We start from the raw sequence: 23,517 nt of genomic DNA on the forward strand, positions 1-23,517 counted from the left end.
GGTACCATATTTTCTGGTGTTAGAAGGCGCACCGAAAAGCCTTAATTTTCTTCAAAAGATGACCCTGTGTTTTATACGCAGGTGCGTCTTATATATGAAGTAATATTGAGCCCCAACAGGTCTCGCAACTACTGACAGCAGCCACTTACTCCATTTCACCCCGTAAAAGAAGTCGTGCGTAACCCAAGCCTCTTGTGCAGTGCCTTACAGTGTGGTGTACTTTGTATTTGGAAAACTTTTATGTATTTAATAATAATAATAATAATAATAATAATAATAATAATAATAATAATAATAATACATATTATATTTGGAAAACTTTGTTCATTCATTGAAAGTGGCAAACGTTTGAAAATACACCATTCATTGGGGGTGCGCCTTATACTCCGATGCACCTTATACACTGGAAAATGCGGGACACAGAGATGGCCAAACATCTGCGCTTACACTGATACCTAAGGACAATTTGGGGTGTTCCATTACCCTGCCATGCATATTTTTGGAATCTGGGTTGAAACCAGGGTACCCGGAGAAAACCTACACCAGGCTGAAGGAGAACATGCACCTCTGCACTATGAGGCACATGTGCTAACCAGTCGTCCACCGGTCCGCCCATACTGATGTAAATAATTTTGAAAAGTCAATGTTGCACCTTTTTTCCCAAACTCCGGTAAATGCTCATATACAATTTGATAGCAGCCTATATTATTCCCTCCTTGATTCTTTTCCCTCTATGTCTCTTGTCTTTAGTTCCATCACCGGCTAACAGCCCTGTCCCACCTGCTCTGCCTCCCCCTCAACCTCTTCCTCCTCCCCCTCTCCCACCTATTCCTCCTGTATCCGTGGCGCCTTCCTCCTCCTCTCCGATAAGCAACGGAATTCACTACACATTTGTGTAACACAAGGAAGGGGGAAAAAAACGTAAGGCTAATATGCATGTTTTCTTGCATGCATCAAGTTTGATGGAAGTGCTAATTGAACGATATGTATCTGTTCCCAGTATAGTCTGCCTCCACTTTTCCCACGGCGATAACATCGTGCAGATTGTGCTTAGGCACAAACATTCGTGAATGGTTGACAAAAGAAAGTGTGTATAGTATAAATACACCTTTATTGTTCACGGGTTGCATGAAACAACTACATTCCAATGAGCGTGATGTCTGTACTGGTGAGGAAAACAGCATAATTCCAGAACTGCCTCGATTGACACACATGATACAGTATTATATATCATTGGTAAATTGCAGTTCATTGTTTGCCGATGAATCAGTATTGATGTGATCTGTTATAATCTTAACTCATTCACTACCAGACATGTGCAAAAATGTTTCCACTCCAGTGCCAGGATTTTTGTCATATTCACTTGAACTCCAGGACCCACAGAATGTTGAGTTTTAGGACGACATAAACATTCAATGCAGCATCAGAAAACTTACAGTCTATTCTTTCATCAGGAAAAAAAAGAATTAATTCCTAAATTATATGGGTTTGGAGTTATATGAGCTTTAATGCTGTCCCTTGTGGAAAAGAAAATAAACATTGCCAGAGGCCACGGCCAGCGCTTTATCGGCACCCAATCATGAAAAAACAAAACCCGAACAAATTCGGGAATGGTGCTCTTCTTCTTCTTCTTCTTTTCCTTTCGGCTTTTCCCTTCAGGGGTCGCCACAGCGAATCAATGCCCTCCATCTAACCCGGTTTTGTGCATCCTCTTCTCTCACACCAGCTACCTTCATGTCCTCTTTGACCACATCCATAAACCTCCTCTTCGGTCTTCCTCTCGGTCTCCTGCCTGGCAGTTCAAGGCTCAGCATTCTTCTCCCGATATAGTCACTCTCTCTCCTCTGGACATGTCCAAACCGTCTCAGTCTGGCCTCTCTGACTTGCTCTGCAAAGCCTCTAATATGAGTTTGATGGAGAATAATAATTTATCATGTTTAAAAGTGCCGTGCTTTGCTGACCAACTAAACAATGGGCCTACAGTCAAAGCGCAGATGGCCACATTAAATCTGAGTGAAACAGATACGGCACGATGAACCGTCGTCTCCATCAAGATTCTAGAAGGTCCGGCCTTGCACAGAATTTAGGGCTTGAGATACTCCTTTTTCACCGGAGTTATTTACGGCTTAAACATCCTGCACAAGCGCCAGATTACAAATTTATCAGTTCATGGAAAAGACAACCAATTAAAATGTATATGTTTTACTGCTTACATCTGTTGTTGCTCAGAACGCTCAGAGGTGTGGTATGCAAATCAAGAAAACTATGTTTACTAATATATCACTGTAATTTACATATACTCTCAATAAATAGCTTGGCAGAGGGGCGCACAATTCAGACGTATGTCATCTGATGACTGCGTCTCCTGCCGGCAGTGGGGACAATCTTTCTGGTTCTGAGTCTCTGTCCACGGTGTCTGACTGTCATATCTCTGACATTTTTGGGGGCTCGTCCGGGATGGCAACGCGTCTCCTGCGGTGAGCGGTCTACGGCGACTGTCAAGAACCCGTGCACCGGCAAGGCCATCAAAATTTCGAGAGGACCTCCTTTTCTTGGGGGCAGAAGCCAGGCCTGCTCGCCGGGTGAGACGCAAACACCATCCCAACGAACCTGGGCGGGCTCGGGACTGGAAGGATCGTCTCCAAAAATTGAGGTCAGTCTGATAAACGATAGTACAAGCCTATTTGTTTAGGTCTTGGAAGATTTTGGATAGTACAAGCCTATTTGTTTGGGTCTTGGAAGATAGAGAACGTTCTAAAGGGCCAGTGCGCCATGGAAAAGTACGTACAGAAAGTCAGTCGGATACTGATTTAAGGAAAATGAGAACGTTCTAAAGGGCCATTGCGCCATGGAAAAAACCGTACGGAAAGTCAGTCGGATACTGATTTTAGGACAAGCCTATTTGTTTGGGTCTTGAAGATTGGATAGTACAGCCTTTTGAAGGTCTGGAAGAATGAAAAGCCTCGAAAAAAATTAAGCTAGTTCATGTGGTAGTGAGAGTGCTGAACTGAGCTTAGTTTTTGGGTACACAAGGACTGATCATCCTTGTGGTTGTGTGACTGTGTCTGTGTGCCTGTGTGAGTCAATGTGTGAGCATGCGGGTCTGTGTGTCAAGCTTGCGAGCTTGACTATGTCGCGGGGTTGTTTCGGGCGTGACCGCATCTGAGTGTGATTGGAATTGCGATAACGTGTCGTAATTCATATAATATACAGTGGGATTCAAACAGCAGACTTTTGTGGATGCAGTATGCAAGTTCTCCTCACCCTTTTGGGGGTTGAAGAAGGAGAAACCACAAATGTAAATTTGAATTGCTGTCCTACTGAACGAACCCAGTTATAGAGTCCGCCCTATGCGGTGAAGAACTGGACCAAATTCATAGAAATAATAAAAAAAAGAGAGAGAGAAGGGGGATGTGGCGAAAAATTGAACGCTAATAATTCGCTCTGCTTCGATAGTATTAATGAAAATTTTATTTGGCGCCGGAACCTAAATATTTTATTTCGAAAAAACACGCCGGAACGAGATTGCGATTTCATGTAATTTACAGTGAAGTAGAGGAAATTAGCGAAAGTCTTCCCGTTTTTTGGAAACGAGTTAAATCAAATTAGTTGCCAGTCTGCCTCGATGAAGAAGAATTTGTAGAAAAAAACAATTGGTTGATATAGACGTTGAAGGATCGACACTGTTTGTTCAAGTAAATATTTACGATGCCGAAAGAAAAAAAATAGATGGAAGACCACACAAGAAAAAGGTGGAAAAAGGTAGCGCGATGCGTGTTCCGGCCCGCAGATCTCAGGCAGTATTTAGGGGCGCCCCGAAAGGATAAAAAGTTGACAACCACTTGTTTCTGCTTTGGACGGACGAAGTGTTGGAATGTGGTCAGTCCTACTCGGACATTCGAAATCAAACTGCCTTCGATCTGAGGTGCCGAAATAAGGTTGATGAATTAATGCTCGTCGATGGCAAACACCAAATCGATAATGCGATATAATTATGCCTATAAAAAGAGAGGTTAAAATCTTAGCGAAAGAACATAGATGGTTTGAAAGGGGGGTAAAAGAGGCGATTCTTATAAAACAACAAAATCCTTCATTAAACCGGTCTGGTGGTGTGAGGTTCAATTTGGATCGTTCATACAATAGCCTGCTCAGGCAAAACAGGTTAGGCAACTTTCGCAATGCTGATGAGGGTCGTTATGCTGATGAGGTGATACCGGGGGGAGTGGGGGTAATAGGCCAATCGTTAGTCAGGAATGTAGGAACAATCAGTGGGGCCACAGGGGGGGGTCTCGCGCCCCCCCCAACCTGAGAGTAGGGACCTATCATAGCTGTGTCCGGCGCCACCAGGTCTGGACATTAGGGTTATATATATGGGGCCGATACGACCAGTCAGACTTTAGTTCGCTGACGAAGCCTCTTGGATAGGAGGCGAAACGTCCGAAACCTTCACTTTTGTACAGATGACGGCTGAAGAAACCTTCTCATCGATGGACCACTCCTGTACGACTGAGAGCTTACACAGACCTATAAAAAGAGAGTAACTTTACTCTGAAAGAGATGTTGGCGGAACTAAAACGTTATTAAAATATAAAGATTGGGCAAAAAGAAAATTTAGCATATTATGGCCGTATGGTTGTAAGCAAAGAGAAGTGCCCGAAGGCAAGAAAACTGCCAAAATTATTTTGACACGGACCGCATTTTCGCACAGAGAGAAATGCGAGTTGGGCCCAAAAAAGTCCTAAAGTATTTGGTTTCAGATTTCAGAGGGTAACGTGAGTTAGAATTTTACATTTTACATCAGGAAAGAGAGAGACAAAAATCATATTAGTGATGGAATTGTGATTGATATTGATACATTTAGAAGGATTATGATGGTTCGAGAAAATATGCTCTAAAATGAAGTAAACAATACGATGAATAATTAGAAATTATTTTGGGGTATGCGGGAAGGCATGTTATTTTGCTGGTTTAATCTGGAATGTTTTTGTGTGCTGTTGATTTTCGACTGCCTCGCTTGGGCAGCTAATATAGCAAAAAAGACAAGGTCTATAATTCATCATTGCCTCAGTGGGAAGAAATGTGAGGACGGTATGCTTTGGTAGAGTGAAAGTTTAAAAACAATGATGTTTTGAGGTTTGAATTAACTTGTTGCATTTTTCCCCTTTCAATTACAGGGGATAGAGAGAAGCGGTGTTGACCACTTTTTCCGCATACGTTTTGTTTTGAGGCAGTTATGAAATAGCATTTGTTCTCGAGTGGTGAGTACTGATGGTTCTGGAAATAAAAGGTGAGCTGTGTCGACGATATAATACGTGCGTATAAAGAGTTTGATGGTTCTCTTTATTTGTAAGTAGGTTAGTTGTCAGATCTCCCAGGCAGATGATGCGCAGAGCTTGATCGTGGCGTAGAGTCGAGCAAGTCGTGCTGTGAAACTCCGTGCGATGCTGAGCAGGTCTCTGCGAGCGGTGCGTCTGTCTGGGTCTGAGTCCGGGATGAGTCTGAATCTCCCTGTCCCACGACAGCTGCTTTTATACCATTGTCAAGCCTGTGATATGCGTCAGGGTGAGACGCACATCAAGGAGATCAAGGAATTGAAAGACATTAAAGCTTAAAGCTGCGGTGCGCACCGGTGACGCCACAGGGCTCCCCTCCTGGATCCGAAGTCGGGGAAATCGACGCAGGAAAAAACGAGCTGGACGCACTCAGAAGAGCCGGTAGGAGGCGAGACGTTCTGGGGAATGCACACGTCTGCCGCTCCGGGTCATTCGGCCACACGGAGAGGCCAGGCACGAAGAAGGTCGATCACCGGACACGGGGGACGTCGTTGGTGGGGTGGCCGACGTCGATGTTCGAGAGCACGGCAACGTGTGCTCTACGACTGCCGGTTTGAGTCGGTCGATGGAGACTGTATCCTCGCGGCCGTTGATTTGAATCCGGAACGTCTTCTCACCGCGGGAGAGGACGGGATACGGGCCATCATAAGGGGGCTGGAGGGGCTTACGCACCCAATCACACCGCAGGAAGGCATGCGTACATGTTAGGAGTGCGGGATCAACGTGCGTCGGCTGGTACGATGTTCGCGGGGACTGGGGCCGCAGAGCCAGCGCAAACTGCCGGAGGCGGGTGAGCAGATCATTGACGTCAGCAGTCGTAGGGTCGGTCGGGTTGAGCAGCTCACCAGGCAGGCGTAAACTGGTGCCATATACCAGCTCCGCTGGAGTCGAGTTGATGTCGGGCTTTAGCGTGGAGCGGATGCCCAACAACACCAGAGGCAGGTTATCCACCCAGTGTTCGGCATTGTCGGCAGACATCAGGGAGGCCTTCAGTTGACGATGGAGGCGTTCCACCATGCCGTTCGCAGCTGGGTGATAGGCAGCCGTCCGGTTCCGTTGACATCCCAGAAAATTGCACAGCTTGCCAAATAGTGCAGACTCGAACTGGGCTCCACGATCGGTGGTGATGGTCTTCGGTGACCCAAAGCGGGCGACCCAATGTTGGAGGAACGCACCGACAACAGCTTCGGACCCGCAGTCGGACAAGGGAAGGGCTTCGCACCATCGGGTGAAGCGGTCAACGCAAGTCAACAAGTACCGAAAGCCACGGGAGGGGGAAAGGGGTCCGACAAGATCTATATGAACGTGACTGAACCGGGCATCCGGCGTGTCAAAAATTCCCATGGGTGACTTCGTGTGGCGCTGGACCTTTGAGCGTTGACACCGTAGACAGCCACGCACCCAGTCTCGCACGTCTCTTTGCAGTCCCTTCCAGGAAAACCTTTTCGCCAGCATCTTGGTCGTGCCACGAATTCCAGGATGAGAAAGACTGTGCAGAGAGTCGAACACCTTCCGCCGGAAAGATTGGACACACAGGATTGTGCAGCCAGAGTTATGTAGAGGGACAGCGATGATGTTGGAATCGGTGGCATGGTCGGCCAGACCTTCTCGTACCTGAGCTGCTGCCATCTCATCGTAGTCAAGACCGTCGGGAAACTGGATCGCGTTGATCTCAACTCGAGAAAGGGCATCAGCGACCTCGTTCTGAGCCCCCTGGACGTGGCGAAACTCAAGGTCAAATTGCGAGAGGTAGTCCAAGTGCCTAACTTCTCGCTCCAGGTACTTTGTCGACGCCGAGGGGATGGCGGAGAGGAGTGGCTTGTGGTCGGTATAGATGATGACGCGTCCACCCTCGATGAAGTGCCGGGAGTGCTTCACGCTGAGATAGACACCAAGAAGTTCCCGGCCAAAGGTGGAGTATCTGCGTTCGGCCGGCTGGAGGGCCTTGGAGAAAAAAGCGACAGTCACCATTGAGGCCGTCGTGGAGAACCGCACCGATTGCAACCGTGGAGGCGTCAACCATGAGAGACAACTGACCATCGGGGCTTGGGCGGGCTAGGAGTGTTGCATCAGCCACGAGATCCTTCAGCCGTTGAAAAGCCTTCAATTGCTCGGAGGAGAGGTCGACGGGAACGTGCTTCTTCCTGTTGCCAGTCAGCGAGTTTAGTGGCAGGGCAACCTCAGCACAGTTCGGGATGAAGCGTCGGTAGAAGTTTACCATCCCGAGGAATCGTTGTAATTGGGTTACCGTCCTGGGTGTGGGAAAATCATGGATGGCCTGCACCTTGCCGGGTAGAGGGCGTACTCCTTTGCCATCGACTAGGTGACCAAGGAACTTGACCATGGATTGGCCAAAAACGCACTTGTCGGAGTTGACGACCAGACCGTGCTCGTCCAGACGCTTGAAAACCGTTTCCAGGTGCTGCAGGTGCTCGTCTTGGGAGTTGCTGGCGATGAGGATGTCATCGATGTAGGCACAACAGAAGTCAAGACCGCGCAGGACCGAGTCGATGAAGCGTTGAAAAGTCTGCGCGGCGTTCCGGAGGCCAAATGGCATACGGAGAAACTCAAATGAGCCAAATGGGGTGGTGACGGCCGTCTTCGAAACATCCTCTTTCGCGACAGGGATCTGGTGGTAGGCTCTCACCAGATCGATGGTGGAGAACACCGTTTGTCCGTGGAGGAATGACACACAGTCGTGGATGTGAGGAAGAGGATAGCGGTCAGGAACTGTGACAAAATTCAGTGCTCGGAAGTCACCGCAGGGACGCCAGTCGCCTGCCTTCGCCTTGGGGACCATGTGCAGCGGGGAGGCCCATTTGCTGTCCGATGGACGGATAATACCAAGCTGAAGCATGTGGTTGAATTCGGCTTCAGCAATCCGTTGTTTTGCCGGGGCAAGGCGGCGAAAACGTTGAAACTTCGCGGGACCAGTGGTCACAATGTGGTGAACAACGTCGGGAGCAGGTAGAGTCGTCCGACTGGGGTTGGTCAGGTCGGGGAATCGTCGAAGGAGCGTGAGAAATGGAGAAGATGAAGGAGATGGTACATGCGAGAGATGAAGAAGCGCAGGGTTGCCCGTCCTACCATGCACGGACAGGCCGGTCGTCTCATCAGTCAACCTCTTCCTGCGGATGTTGACGGACAGATCAAACCTGTGCAGGAAGTTCGCGCCAAGGATGGGGTGAGGAACATCGGCAATGGTGAAGATAAAAGGGAAGGAGCGACGTAGGCCCAAGTCGAGGTTGAGAAACCGTTGGCCATACGTCTTAATGGTGGTGCGGTTGGCAGCTTGCAGAGACACTCCAGCGTCAGGGTACCAGCGCTCCGCAGGGGAAGGTGGCAGAACGCTGATGTCAGCAGCCGAGTCCACCATGAATCGTCTTCCCAATGTGCGGTCGCGGACATAAATATGTGGCTGGTTGTGGAGGCGCCAGGCAAGTGGGAAGCCGTGTTCACTCCCTGGCTGGGCCGTTTCCCGACCTCTTGCACGGCTCACTGCATCGTCTGGCCCGGTCACCCCAATATTGGTGATACCAGCACAGGTCGGGGTCCGCGCTGGATGGATTCCGGTCGCGGCTTGGGCTGCGCTCTCAAATGGAGCGGCGTCCGCGACTACGGCGGCGCTCTCGACTGTGGCTGCGTTCCCGGATTTCCGTTCGCAGGGCACGCATCTCGTCAACGAGCAGTTGCAGAGCATCAGTCGAGGGCCCTGGCGTCGGAGGATGCTGCATGGCAGAAACGGTAGGCTGCCCCGCGTACGCCTCCGCAACTTTGTCGGCGAGGGCGGCCAACTCCTGCAAGGTAGAGTCGGGTGGTGTGGTCGCCAGGGCTGCTTTGATCCTCGGGGGCAGCTTCTCTATGAAGACATGCCGCAGGAAAGTCTGGTCCTTGAGGCTGTTGCCCGCCACCGTCTCGAGGCGTTGCAGGAGCTGGGAGGGCCGGCTGTCCCCCAGCTCAACGTCATGCCTCAAGGCTACATACCTCTGGTGTTCCGTGAGGGTGGTCTGCCTCAGGATTTCCTGTTTCAGGGCAGAGTAAGGATTTTCAGCCGGAGGATCGAAGATGACTCGCCGCACACGGCCAGCCAACTCCGGAGTGAGGGCAGCGATCGCATAGTGGAATTTGGTGATCTCCTGGGTGATGCCACGGTTGACGAATTGGGAGTCCACCACTTGGAACCAGAGGTCCATGTCATTGTGCCAGGGGGGGGGGGAGTTTGAGGGAGACGGCGGAAATCTGGTCTCTTTCCATTCGGAGAGTTGATTGGACTGAGGAGGAGGGAAAAAAAATGCTCCTGGCTGGCTCGCCAATAAAGAGTTTGATGGTTTTCTTTATTTGTAAGTAGGTTCGTTGTCAGATCTCCCAGGCAGATGATGCGCAGAGCTTGATCGTGGCGTAGAGTCGAGCAAGTTGTGCTGTGAAACTCCGTGCGATGCTGAGCAGGTCTCTGCGAGCGGTGCGTCTGTCTGGGTCTGAGTCCGGGATGAGTCTGAATCTCCCTGTCCCACGACAGCTGCTTTTATACCATTGTCAAGCCTGTGATATGCGTCAGGGTGAGACGCACATCAAGGAGATCAAGGAATTGAAAGACATTAAAGCTTAAAGCTGCGGTGCGCACCGGTGACGCCACACGTACATCTAGACTGAACGAATTAGATTAGAAATAAGGAGTTGATGGGTTAAACCTGTAGGCAAGAATACCTGAGCTCACCAAAAATGTGATATAAGGTTTAGCACAATTGTTAACACTGTTGTGAGGGTTGAGGATATTGATTGGATTAAGAAAAGAAGAATTTACACGGCGTTTGTTAACAAAATACTCTAATCAATGTGTGAGGGGCTCCTCATGCAGTCATAAATCACAAGAAGGGGAGGATGACAAACATTCAAGCGCGACAAGCTGTTCACCAAAAAGTTGACCAAATTGAAAAAGAAGATCAAAATGTTTTAAGAGGTGACAAGATATGTTCAACAGATATTAAACATACAAGTATTCAGATGAGAAAACTAAGATGCCGTAGTTATTTCCTTCACATTAAATCAGGAAGTTGTCTTTTATGGCAAAAGAGCAAGATCTGGCTTTCTCTGTGAGTGGTTCCTTATCAGGGCGACCTGTCACTCTGTTCAAAATTTACAATGCAGGTGTCGAGAGTAGAAGACTCACCATTCATTGTGGGGTGAAAGTGAAACAAACAGTGTGCATTCCCATGCAGTATGTTAGTTTGAAACTATCTGACTGAGCTAAGACACTGATGAAGGAAACAATTAAAGCTTGATTAATTTGAGTAAATTAATACAATATAAACGTGATAAAAGCATGATCCTTCGTACTGTAACAGATGGAACTGGCTCGGCGATCGATAAAAAGAAAGAAAAAAGTAAGGAAGAATTAATAATGATACCAATTATATTTTCGAACTGGTAACTGCTATGCGACTGTGGGATCAGATTCAGCCTGTATAAATTTGATTCAATTATTGAAATTATTGAAATTATGGAAATAGTTAATGTGTGGCCACCGTACTTGATCTGTAAAGTGCAAAGTGATGTTTGAGAAATGCCAACTCAATTCTATCTCTCCTCCACCTCAGATGGCGCTACCTGACAAATTCATTTTTGAATGTTACTTTATGTGCAGTGATCCCGAATCAAGGCCGAGAAGGTGACTGTGGGAATGTCCAGGCTACAAATCAACTTGTCACATTTTTGAGAAGACAAGATAGAAACGTCTTTGGTTGCGCCGCACACATTCAGGGAATTTGCGGGAAGCTATGCTCTTCTAATTAAGAAAAAACTAACAAACAAAAAATCTGACCGAATGTAAATTAATGTGTCCAGGTTCCAGCACGGCTGGCCCATCCCTCTCGCTCCACTTCGAAATTATGGCCGGCTGGCCGCAAAGGCTTGACCAAGGCGGCATGGCTGTGGGGCGGTAGGATGAGTGCCTGAGGGCGTGTGCGAGGAAATCTCTGAAATCAAGCTGGCTGTTCAAATTGTGGTGACGTGAAAGAAATGGACTCTGAATGCACAGCCACTTGCATCCACCCGTTCAGACAAGCTCCATGATGTCCACAGCACTGTCAAGCCGCAAAGCCAAGACATCCCACCTGCTCCCTGGGATAGAAACTGAACTCCAAATGCTTGCTGCTGGCCTCAAAGAAATGAACTTGAGAAAGCTGAAACACATTTGCTGCCACCCGTTCAGCGATCAAGCCACAAAGCCAAGAGACATCCCACCTGCTCCCTGGGATGGAAACTCAACTGAAAGTGCTTGCTGCTGGCATCACAGACCTGAACCTCAGAAAGCTGAAGCATGATTTGCTGCAGAAAAGGACTCTGAATGAACAATCTCTCACAATGCAACTCCACTGCAACCACTGAACTCCTGCAACAGTACTGGCTTTGATCCCTTGATTTCCTCCACATGACCCGACCGACCTCATGATAATCACCCCACTTCACAATGCCTTTGACACATTCGAAAACGACATTGATCCCTATTCTAATTTCCAAAGGTGTGTGGAGGATGTGGCAGCTGTGTGGACCTATCAGGAAGCTCATTGGTTGGTAATGTTAATTGTTAGAAATGCCTCGTGAGCTGTGTCTCAATAGTTTGAAAAACTGTTTTTCGCAAACGTTTTGGGAAAAAATTGTTAGTTTAAATCAAATTTTCCAGAAGTGAAATTTTGACTGACAATTTCAGACATTATATGTTTATACGTGGACATTTCCCATTCACTTATCTTGGTGTGAAGATGGGATTTTTCTCGCTGCATGATAGGAGATTTTGTTGCTTGGAAGCCACTCTGTGGCCAATTTGACCTTTCTTTATTTTACGATCCCAAACGGAAAGAAAAATTCCAATTTGCATGGTTTTTGGGGGTTTACACGATACCCTCATGCAAACTGACTAATTGGAGGTGCTTGATTTTGGTAGTTTTGTTAAAATGCCTCAACTTCTGTTCTTTTTCAGAAAGGAGTGGGGGGAGAGATCGACAACATTTTGACCGACACCAGCATGCAATTGAACCCAATCGAACAAATATATCCAGCATGCGTCAGATGTGCGGCAGCATTCGGCAAATGGTTTCAAACAGAAAAAAAAATGGCCACATTGTTTTTGTTAGAATGATCCCGATTGTCACAGTGGCTACTTAGTTCGAAAATTTTTACAATGTCAGCGAAGCGAACAGGAAATAAGAATAAAAAGAAAAGATGGTTTATATGCCACACCAAGTGACTCATAGATTAATGATGATAATATTAATAAATGTAATTTGAAAGCGCTTTTTATTGCACTCATAGATGCTTCACAAGAGCTAAAAATGCTAAATTAAATGTACGCCTGAAGACAAGCATACTTAATTGACGCCAAAATCGATCTAAAAGGAAGCATGAGTAACGAGATTAAAACATGAAAAAAAAACATTATGGAACAATTTAGTTTTTGAGGTTGCGTCCCATGGGCGGGGGCGGCTATCTATCTGAAGGCTGGATGCCCCCCAGTTCTGAGTCTGGCTGCGGGGATGTCAAGAAGATTTGTGTTAGAGGATTGGGGGCTGCGGGACAGAGTGTTTTGGTGGGGGTCAGGAAAGATCAGATGAGGCCTTGATTGTGGGAGTATTTATGGTGGTGTGTGCAGCAGTGTGTGGAAACAGAGCGGAGACTAGAAAACTTTTTTTTAAGGTAGAAGAATGCGGTTTTGGTAATTTGGGTGTTGGGTGGAATGGTAGAAAGAGAGGTGCTCATCAATATGAACTCTAAAGTTTCAACAGTTAGAGTGGGGATTGGGTGCAGTTGTCAATGATATTCAAGTAGGATAAACAGTTGTTGATGTTGTGTATGAATTGTTTCCTGATTAGAATATTAGGCGGAGACGGGTTAGCCAAAGAGATGGTAAGGGTTTTTGAAGGTGCTACAGAAAGCAGTTGATGGGAGATCAACTCCTATGCTGATTCAGGCGATGTAGTTGGAGATTTTTAATGTTTAAGGGGAAAGATAGTTTTTGTTTGTTTTGTTTTTGTTTTTTTCCACGTTAACCACCTTCTTGCAGACGGTTTGGGTGAATTCCTGAGTCGGGGGACTGCAGACGGAGTGGCCAGAGACGGAAGGTTTGTATCAACGGTTGGAGACTCCAGACGGGGGAAATGGGGTTCATCAGAAAACCACGGTAAGATCGAAATACAATACAGTGACTAGAATCTAGGAATTATATGGTGGTGACCTGGAGAGATATTTTAAATGGTTTGAGGCTGTGCCAATTGCGCTACTCAGGCTCGAGGGTCACCGTAAATTCTGCCAGGGGTTCCACGCCTTTTGAGGTGGAACGTGGCCGAGAGCTCCCGGCTCCATGTAAATGCATGGACCCAGGCGCTCCTCAAAGAATGGTTCATTGAGGAGACATACGCTCATTTTGTGTTCTCGTCCATTATTTTCAGGAGCAGACTGGACCATGACATACCAGGCGGCTACCACAGACGCGTCGAGGCTGGTGACGGAAGGGGCCTCCAGATGACCAGAGGGACCAGTCACGCAGCCTATCTAGGGGTGTGGAGTCAAGCGATGTGGAACTCGTATCTCACGGCCTTTGGACGGAGGGACCGATCTGGATTTTCTCTGCATGCTAAGATCGGATTGCATGCTGACGTACATTTTATCCCAATATCGTTGTTCTTTTCCCAAGAGAAAAAAAGGGGCGGGGATGAAATGAGAGATGTTCCCAAATTTGTTTTTAATGAAAAAGAAAAATATGTTTTTTAGGTATATTGGTTATTATCTGGTGTCTTCAAATTAAGTTGAACTGTTTCCAAATGCCCACCGTGATTTTGAAACTGTCATCAATGAGCAATTTGTTGAACAGTAATTTAAAATGACACTCCAGTCATATAATCAGACTAATGAAAATGCAACTTTGAAATATGTGATTAAGAGGTGGGACTGGGGGGTATATATATACATACATGCTTCCCATTGATTGTTAGGCTATTGCGGGGAATGTCTTCTGTCTTGTATTTTACCTATATACATATATCCCAATAGTATAGACACATATATGCCATTATATTTACTATTTTGTTTTTTTTTTCCACATTTTTTCACACTCCACGATCACTGTCAAGATAATGTTTGCTATCACTTTTAAAAATGATTAAGAGGTGGGAATGATGGAGAATAATAATTTATCATGTTTAAAAGTGCCGTGCTTTGCTGACCAACTAAACAATGGGCCTACAGTCAAAGCGCAGATGGCCACATTAAATCTGAGTGAAACAGATACGGCACGATGAACTGTCGTCTCCATCAAGATTCTAGAAGGTCCGGCCTTGCACAGAATTTAGGGCTTGAGATACTCCTTTTTCACCGGAGTTATTTACGGCTCAAACATCCTACACAAGCGCCAGATTACAAACTTATCAGTTCATGGAAAAGACAACCAATTAAAATGTATATGTTTTACTGCATACAACAACATACTACATATGTTGTTGCTCAGAACGCCCAGAGGCGTGGTATGCAAATCAAGAAAACTATGTTTACTAATATATCACTGTAGTTTACATATACTCTCAATAAATAGCTTGGCAGAGGGGCGCACAATTCAGACGTATGTCATCTGATGACTGCGTCTCCTGCCGGCAGTGGGGACAATCTTTCTGGTTCTGAGTCTCTGTCCACGGTGTCTGACTGTCATATCTCTGACAGAGTTGTACCTCTAATGTACCCATTCCTGATCCTATCCAACCTGGTCACTCCCAAAGAAAACCTCGACATCTTCAGCTCTGCTCCCTCCAGCTCTGCTTCCTGCCTTTTCTTCAGTGGCACTGTCTCCAGTCCCTTCTATCACACATCACACCTGACATTTTTCTCCAGCCGCTCCAGCCAGCCTGGACACACTTCTTCACCTCTTTTCCACACTCTCCATTGCTCTGGACAGTTGACCCCAAGTACTTAAAATCCTCCACCTTCTTTATCTCTTTTCCCTGTAACATCACTCTTGCACTTGGATCCCTCTCTTTGACACACATATATTCCGTCTTGCTACGACTGATCTTCATTCCTCTCCTTTCCAGGGCATATCTCCACATCTCTAGTTTCCCCGCCACCCGTTCCCTGTTCTCGCTACAGATCACAATGTCATCTGCAAACATCATGGTCCAAGGAGATCCTTGTCGAACATCGTCTGTCAGCCTGTCCATCACCATAGCAAACAAGAAGGGGCTCAGAGCTGACCCCTGGTGGAGGCCCACCTCCACCTTGAATTCCTCAGTCATACCGACAGCGGACCTCACAACTGTCTTACAGTCATGATACATGTCTTGCACCGCTCTGACATACTTTTCCGTCACTCCAGACTTCCTCATGCAATGCCACAGCTCTTCTCTGGGCACCCTGTCATACGCTTTCTCCAGATCTACAAAGACACAATGCAATTCCTTCTGATCTTCTCTGTCTTCTCTATCAGCATTCTTAAAGCAAACACTGCGTCTGTCGTACTCTTTTTTTTTGGCATGAAGCCATACTGCTGCTCACAAATGTTCACTTCTGCTCTTAGTCTAGCTTCAACTACTCTTTCCCAGAGTTTCATTGTATGGCTCATCAACTTTATTCCTCTGTAATTAGTACAACTCTGCACATCTCCTTTGTTCTTAAAAATGGGCACGAGTACACTTTGTCTCCATTCTTCAGGAATCTTAGTTCACCATCTAAGATCTTGTTGAATAACCCAGTCAGGAACACCACCACCACCTCTCCAAGACACTTCCATACCTCGATTGGTAAATCATCAGGCCCGAGTGCCTTTCCCCCCTTCATCCTCTTCAGCGCCCTCCTCACTTCATCCTTGCTAATGTTTGCTATGTCTTGGTCCACAACAGTCACGTCTTCTACTCTGTGTTCCTTCTCATTTTCCTCATTCATCAATTCTTCAAAGTACTCTTTCCATCTTGCCATCACACTACTGGCACCTGTTAATACATTTCCATCTCTATCCTTAATTACCCGAACCTGCTGCAGGTCCTTACCATCTTTGTCTCTGTCTCGCCAGCCTGTAAAGATCAGTCTCACCTTCCTTGCTGTCCAGCCGACCATACAAGTCATCATAGGCCTCTTGTTTGGCCTGTGCCACCTTTACTTTAACCGTGCGCTGCATCTCCTTGTACTGCTGTCTACTCTCGTCCGTCCTCTTAGTGTCCCACTTCTTCTTTGCTAACCACGTTCTCTGTATACACTCCTGCACCTCCCCGTTCCACCACCAAGTCTCCTTATCTACCTTTCTTCCACTTGATACACCAAGTACTTTCCGACTTGTGTCTCTGATTATGTTCGCTGTAGTTCGCCAGTCATCTGGAAGGACCTCTTGCCCACCCAGTGCATGTCTTACCTCCTTCCTAAATGTCATGCAACACTCTTCCTTTTTCAACTTCCACCATTTTGTCCTCACTTCAGCCTTTGGTTTCTTCATCTCCCTCACTGCCAGCGTCATCCTACACACCACCAACCTATGCTGTCTGGCTACACTCTCACCAACCACTACTTTGCAGTCATTGATTTCCTTTAGATGGCACCGTTGACACAAAATGTAGTCTACCTGTGTACTTCTGCCTCCACTCTTATAGGTCACCCTATGTTCCTGTCTCTTCTGAAAGAAAGTATTCACAATAGCCATTTCCATTCTCTTAGCAAAGTCAACCACCATCTGTCCTTCAGCGTTCCTCATCATCTTTGTTTCCTGCGCCAACATGTCCATTGAAGTCTCCACCAATTACAACCCTCTCACTTCTCGGGATGTTCTGTATGACTTCATCAAAGTCCAACCAAAATTTCTCCTTCTCCGCCAGCTCACATCCTACTTGTGGGGCATACCCACAAACAACATTGAACATCACGCCTTCAATTTCTAGCTTCAGACTCATCATTCTATCTGATACTCTTTTTACTTCTAAGACATTCCTAACAAACTCCTCTTTTAAGATAACCCCAACTCCATTTCTCTTTCTGCCTTCACCATGATAGAACAACTTAAACCCTGACCCTAAGCTTCTAGCCTTGCTCCCTTTCCACCTGGTCTACTGGACACCCATTATGTCTACGTTCCTTCTCTGCATCATGTCAACCAGCTCTCGACCTTTACCTGTCATTGTTCGTACATTCAAAGTTCCTACTCTTAGTTCTATACTCTTGGCGTTCCATTTCTCTCTTTTCCTCCGGGCATACCTCCCTCCTCTCCTTCTTCGACCCACAGTCGTCAATTTTCCACTGGCACCCTGGGAGTCAAACGTACCAATGGCGGCCGTTGTTAACCCGGGCCTCCACCGATCCGGTATGGGATTCAGAGGTTTGATTCGCATATTTGTTTTGGCAATGATTTTTACGTCGGATGCCCTTCCTGACACAACCCTCTGTATTTATCTGGGCTTGGGACCGGCACAATAAGACACTGGCTTGTGCCCCCTTGTGGCTACATTAATAGAATGGATGGGAATGGTGCATTACGTCATATTTTCAATTCCAGAATTAATTTGTGAATGGCAGTGAATGAATTAAAAATCAGATGACTTGTTATTGATTTTTTTGTTCACGTATTATAATATAACACAATGACATTCTAACATCAGAACTGTTCAATTAATCAATTATCAACATTTTATTTTACTTTGCCAAATATCGGAATCGGCCTAGGAAAAAAAGGTCCCTAGTTTTTACGGTACACAGTGGTACCATAGTTCATGGGTACGAAAGGAATGAGTATACTGTAATGTATGATGTGCAGGTATACATTAATTTATGAATTTCAAATATGTGATGCATTTTGGGACAAACGGTCAAACACACAAATACAATATGAAAATAATGACTACAATTACAAACTAGCATTGCTAACCTTGCCGTAAATTATAACTTTAAAAACGTTTTTTTCTCATTTTGCTTTTCTTGGAAAGTATTTGATACGTACAGTATATCTTACAAACACAGTCAATGCTGTCGATGATTTATTGCCTAGCAAATGAGTTAGGCAATAAGTCAGTCTAAGTTGTCCCTTATGCAATGTTTGCAAAAACAAAATCAGGCCTCTTGTTGAATCGACTACTGTCTTCAGATAAACACCAAGTGCTCTCTACAGTTGAATATTGAATCAACAACTCTCTTTTTTCTATTGTTTTCTATTGTTTTATCTTTTTCAGCACAAGCAATTTCTGGACACTGAGGTCCTATACGACAACGGCAACAAACGTCAGGATTGTCCAAGAGAAGAAGACGCTTTTAAATGATCCTCGATATATTTGTGCACATCACGATATGAATGTAGAACACCTTCTCATGCAACATCAACGACCTCTGAATGGATTTTAAGAAATCTGCAGCATTGAACTCTTAAAAAACAATATTTTTTTTATATAAGCTATTGCACTTTGAGCTTTACGTTGTAAATAGAACGGAACTATTTTTAGGTGGCTATTTTTCTTGTTTGTCCATGTACATAATATAAAAAAACAAATGGAACTGAATCTGTTATAGTTGTAGATTTTTATCACAAAGAAAGATGATTTGCGGGGTTGGGGGGTGTAATTTCAAACAATATAATGTACATATATGCCACCTAACACTGAGCATCCTCTGTTGGCTTTTATTTTTTTCTTATATCCAGATCGAATAACATTTCACATATTTTGCATGGGATTTCAAAGATTGCGTAATTACCATTCATTCAAATATGATTACCATATTTTCCGGTGTATAAGGCGCACCACCAATGAATGGTGTATTTCAATTTTTTTTCCATACATATGAGTATTAGGCGCACCTTCAATGAATGAAAACTAATTTCAAAATATTATAGATAAATAGATAAATGTTTTCCAAATATAGGACACACCACATTATAAGGCGCTACAGTAGAGGTTGCAGTTACGCACTATTATTTATACAGGGGAAATTGCAGTCGGCGGATGTTGACAGTAGTTGCAAGACCTGTTGTGGCTCGATATGACTTCACATATAAGGCGCTGCTGCGTATAAGGCGGAGGGTCATCTTTCCAATAAAGTCAAGGCTTTTGAGTGCGCCTTATACACCGGAAAATACGGTAAATGCCATTGTCAAAAAACTTTTATCAGTCCTGTATGTGGCTCACGAGTACGAGGGACAAAATGGAAGAAAAGGTTGATACTGATTGAGCGTGTGCGTGAATTGAGCATCGGCATGTAAAGACAGACCTATCTGAACATAATATCAGCGGTCTGAGACATGAGGACCAACGGTGCGAGTGTTTTGAGAGTAGTTAGGAACAAACAAATTTTGGAAGTCGAGGCATTGCTTCATTTATTAGGTTTCAGTTATCATTTACGTCCTTTCATGTACACACGCACACACACACACACACATCTATACGCACGCACATACACACACAGGATTTTCCACCTCCTCGCACTTTTATGTTTAATTGGCGACTATTGACATAGTGCGGTCTGCATCGCGGTGCGCTTTGAAAGCACCTGAGAGGGAGGATGCACCTCCCTCAGCTCCACAGTGGGTGCAGCCGCATCCTCCCTCAACCTTCCCAGTCTGCCTGCATCTCTCCTGCAGGATAGAGGCCACACAGCGCCCACTGGCCCTGGTGGCAAAAAAAGGCCCCGCACCGCCTCCGTTCCGCTTATTCGGCAAGAAAAATAAAGGGATGTTTTTCCCCTCCTTGTGTAGAAATGCATTCAAGGCCTCCCACGAGCTTTGTGGCATCTCCGTGTATTGACGTTTGGCCGCTGGTTCGTATACATTTGTTATTCTCTGCTCTGGACTTCAAAGGGAATGGCAGAGGGGCCTATTATGATAATTGGGTCATGTTCTGTTAAACACAATCAAGGCCTCCCACCGTAATGCCTGACTAAATACTTTCTGGCTTCTGAAATGCTCTTGTATAAAAAAAACCAAGACACATGATGCTCCCTCTCCTGTCACACGCTTTCTTTTATGCCGGAGACACGTTTTTGTCGAAATGGAAATGAAGGTGATAAATAAATAAGAAAGTATAGCGGAAGCGAGTTGTGCGAGTGTTTATCGAGCACTTGACATTCAGTTGAAAGCTTTTTATTCTTTGCTACGTCAGAGGCCGTGCGGAGAATTTTGCGACCTTGCTCTCGTGTGCAAATTGTTCAGCACATTCCTATTAAAGCGCCGCATTTCCCAACAGAGAAACAGAAGCGTTTCATTCCCAGCCATTCCCTTTTCCTCGCCATGAATTCAATTGTGACTCTCCATCATCGTTTTGGGGATTATGAAATGCAGTTGGTGCTTCCTTTGCACGCGGCAGGGATTCTCATTGTGGTCCACTTGGACAAACCAAAAACCAAGGAGGCTGACGCAATAGGACCTATTGCATAGGTGCTTTGATTTTGAAACAGTACATTATGCTCTTTCATCATTTCCAAGCTTCACATACTGTACATTTTTGAATATGTAAGAAACGGAATAGTGATTTGCTAAATAATTGAAGAGCTTGGATTCCCTGAATATTCTTTGCGCTCGCTTTGAAAAAAAGAATAGAAGAAAGCTGGGTTGCAGTTGAGCTCAACGCTGACTTTTTTGAGCGAAAAGTAAAACAATATTTTTAAAACATCTTCTGACAAAGCTGAATGTTGAGGCGTATCACCCTCGAGGAATAATACAACAGTATTAAATATGAAGTCATGCGTTGAAGGGGCAATCCCCTCAGCCAGACATCAATAAATGCGTATTGAAAAGGTGCTGCGTTACATTAAACAATGAATTCATCTTGCGCTCCTTAAACGGCAGGCTTTTACAATACCTACAGCGAATGGGGCTTTTTCCACATAAAAGTGATTGCTTTGTCGATGAAGCAAATGCCCCAGAGGCCCCCTCTTTAATCAGCTGCACACACACACACACACACACACACACACACACACACACACACACACACACACACACACACACACACACACACACGCACGCACACACACATACATACACACAAACGTGCACACACAGGCTGAGCTGAGTGAAATTTACTTCATTTAGCGACTCCCTTGAAAAGACAATAAATGCTCAGGATCTACAGCATGGCATCGAGGGAACATATCAGTCTTTGTTACGGCGGGAAAAATACTCCGATAAAATCTTATTTAGCCTTCGAAACATACCTGGGCAGCTGCAGAACAATTCAGTTTGTTCTTGACTATCATTTAGCAGCCGAAATGTTGATTGCAGTAAAAACGTGTTTGAAGGTGTTCTTGCCCGGACAGAAATGTATTCATAATACACAAAAGTTTTTTGGGGGATGAAGTGTTATGGGGGATGTGACAAAAACAGCGGAAGAAACTTGGGTCGTGAGTTGCTTCACATTTTTCCGTGATGCTGCAATGTCGGATCTTATTACTGAGTATCCTAGTGACTTTACCGTTGAATAATCAAGCAATCGGCTGGATTTTTTACATGAGTCCCTGAGTTCCGCTAGAATAGACATTTGTGTAGATTGAAAATATCTGTAGATGTGATGCCGGGGAAGCCTCGAGAGACATAGTTTTTGAGGGGTGTTTTTATTTTCCCCTCTGCCGTATGCTATCTAACATGAGTGACTTTTGACTCAAAACACTTCCCCCTTGCAATGAATAAAGATGCCATTCATTCATTCCAGCACCCCCGCCCTCTGGTTTTGTACTTCATAAATACGTAAAATAATATGTCTGTGTAGGCTCTCAGTCATACAGGAGTGGTCCATCGAGGAAAAGGTTTCTTCAGCTGTCATCTCTACTTCTTTGAAGGTGTCGGAAGTTTCGCTCCTCATCCGAAGAGCTTCGGCATCGAACCAAAATTGTGTTGGTAACTCTGGGCCTATATCGCTAATGGACAGACCTCTGCTCTGATAGGTCTCTGCTCCCCCAACCTTAGAACAGGGACCTCTCAGAGCATACATATAGGTGAGGAAACGTATTGGAATGCACATTATTAAATTGATGATGAATGAATTCAGAATTCTGTCACCATTTTGTCTGGCAAGTTACCAGAAAATGCTAGCGACCTACCCTAATCACGAGAAGCTTCATTGTGCAGCAAGGCAAAGACCCAAAACCCCTACCAAACAATTTCATCAAGCGAAAAAAGTGGAAGCTGTTTTGCCATTCTTTGATCTGAAATGCAAATGCCTTCGGCACATAACAACAAACAAAGCAAATGACCTCACTGTTCCAATACTTTTGGAAGAATTTGTCATAATATACAGTGCTGCTGGTTGTTAAGTCCGTTGTTCACTCTTAGTTCTACTAAAACATGATTTTAAAAAATGGACTAATGATGGCAGGCTTGGTATCGCATTACATTAAATGACGAGGAAAAAATGGTCCACGTCTAGTGCAGTGAGTGACGCCCATGTTTATATCTGCTTGATCGAGGCCATGTTAGGACATCCCTAAAAACCATATGCGATAATTAGAATTGGCATGTTGCACTTCTTATTTCAACATGACTAATCCGTGCTTCTCTGTTCACTTGAAAGGAAATATTAGATTCAGACTAAACTTTGACGGACTTGAGAGTTACAAGTGAGGGATTTGGGTCAACTAATAAGAACAGAGCGTCCCACTTTGCAAGGCGGATGATTAGCATGTATGCAGATGCCGTCTCAGTTAATTGCATAACTTTGCATTCGCTCGTGACTAATTCGGCATCGTCTTTCTGCCACCACCGATGGCCCTTTGCACGGTGTCGTTGCACGTGACCGCTGCTGGCGGGTCAAATATGTGCGCGCATGCTCGTCAGTGCCGAAAGAAGGTCTCGGTAAAGAAACATTTACACTTTTCACCCCACAAAAAATATCAAGGAGAGCTCTGTGAACTGCAGAACAACTAAGCCACAGCCTGCATTTATATTCAGAAACTACAAATCTCAAATGACGACGCATCCCTTCATTTTCGCATCACTTCTCCCGCTTGGTGGCTTCGTGGTAAATGTGGAGAAGAGCAACAAAAATGTCCTTTCCCTCCTTGCCTCTTTAATTCTCCTTGTCGGCCATGGACTATGACAGCAGTCAAATGAGTGCGCTGCTGATTAAATACAGCAATATACGTTCATTAAAAATGTCTGCAGAAAGCAATCTGGGAGGGGGGGGGGTGCAACGGCTGAATAGCCACCATAATCAAAATCAGCGTTCATCTAAAAGTGGCAATGCCGCTG

At 45.3% G+C, this 23,517-nt stretch overlaps 1 protein-coding gene across 12 annotated transcripts in view; it reads left to right on the forward strand.

Moving 5' to 3' along the window:
• Positions 1–22,152, forward strand: part of LOC148900574 (pleckstrin homology domain-containing family A member 7-like) — a 99,376-nt gene extending 77,224 nt beyond the window's left edge. For 5 of the 12 annotated variants that reach the window (XR_016114469.1, XR_016114473.1, XR_016114474.1 and 2 more), the window contains 2 exons: positions 751–2,653; positions 13,390–13,524. Coding sequence is in view for 4 of the 12 variants with exons in the window: in XM_088992392.1 (XP_088848518.1) it covers positions 751–899 (149 nt within the window). In the remaining 8 variants the exon portion in view is untranslated. Of the gene's footprint in view, positions 1–750; positions 2,654–11,174 lie in introns of all 12 variants that reach the window. The other 7 variants (XR_016114476.1, XR_016114470.1, XR_016114471.1 and 4 more) reach the window with 7 other exon arrangements.
• The last annotated feature ends 1,365 nt before the right edge of the window (positions 22,153–23,517 follow it).

This window comes from Hippocampus bargibanti, linkage group LG03 (genome assembly GCF_051943395.1).
Source record: "Hippocampus bargibanti isolate YZ-2025 linkage group LG03, ASM5194339v1, whole genome shotgun sequence".
Lineage (NCBI taxonomy): Eukaryota > Metazoa > Chordata > Actinopteri > Syngnathiformes > Syngnathidae > Hippocampus > Hippocampus bargibanti.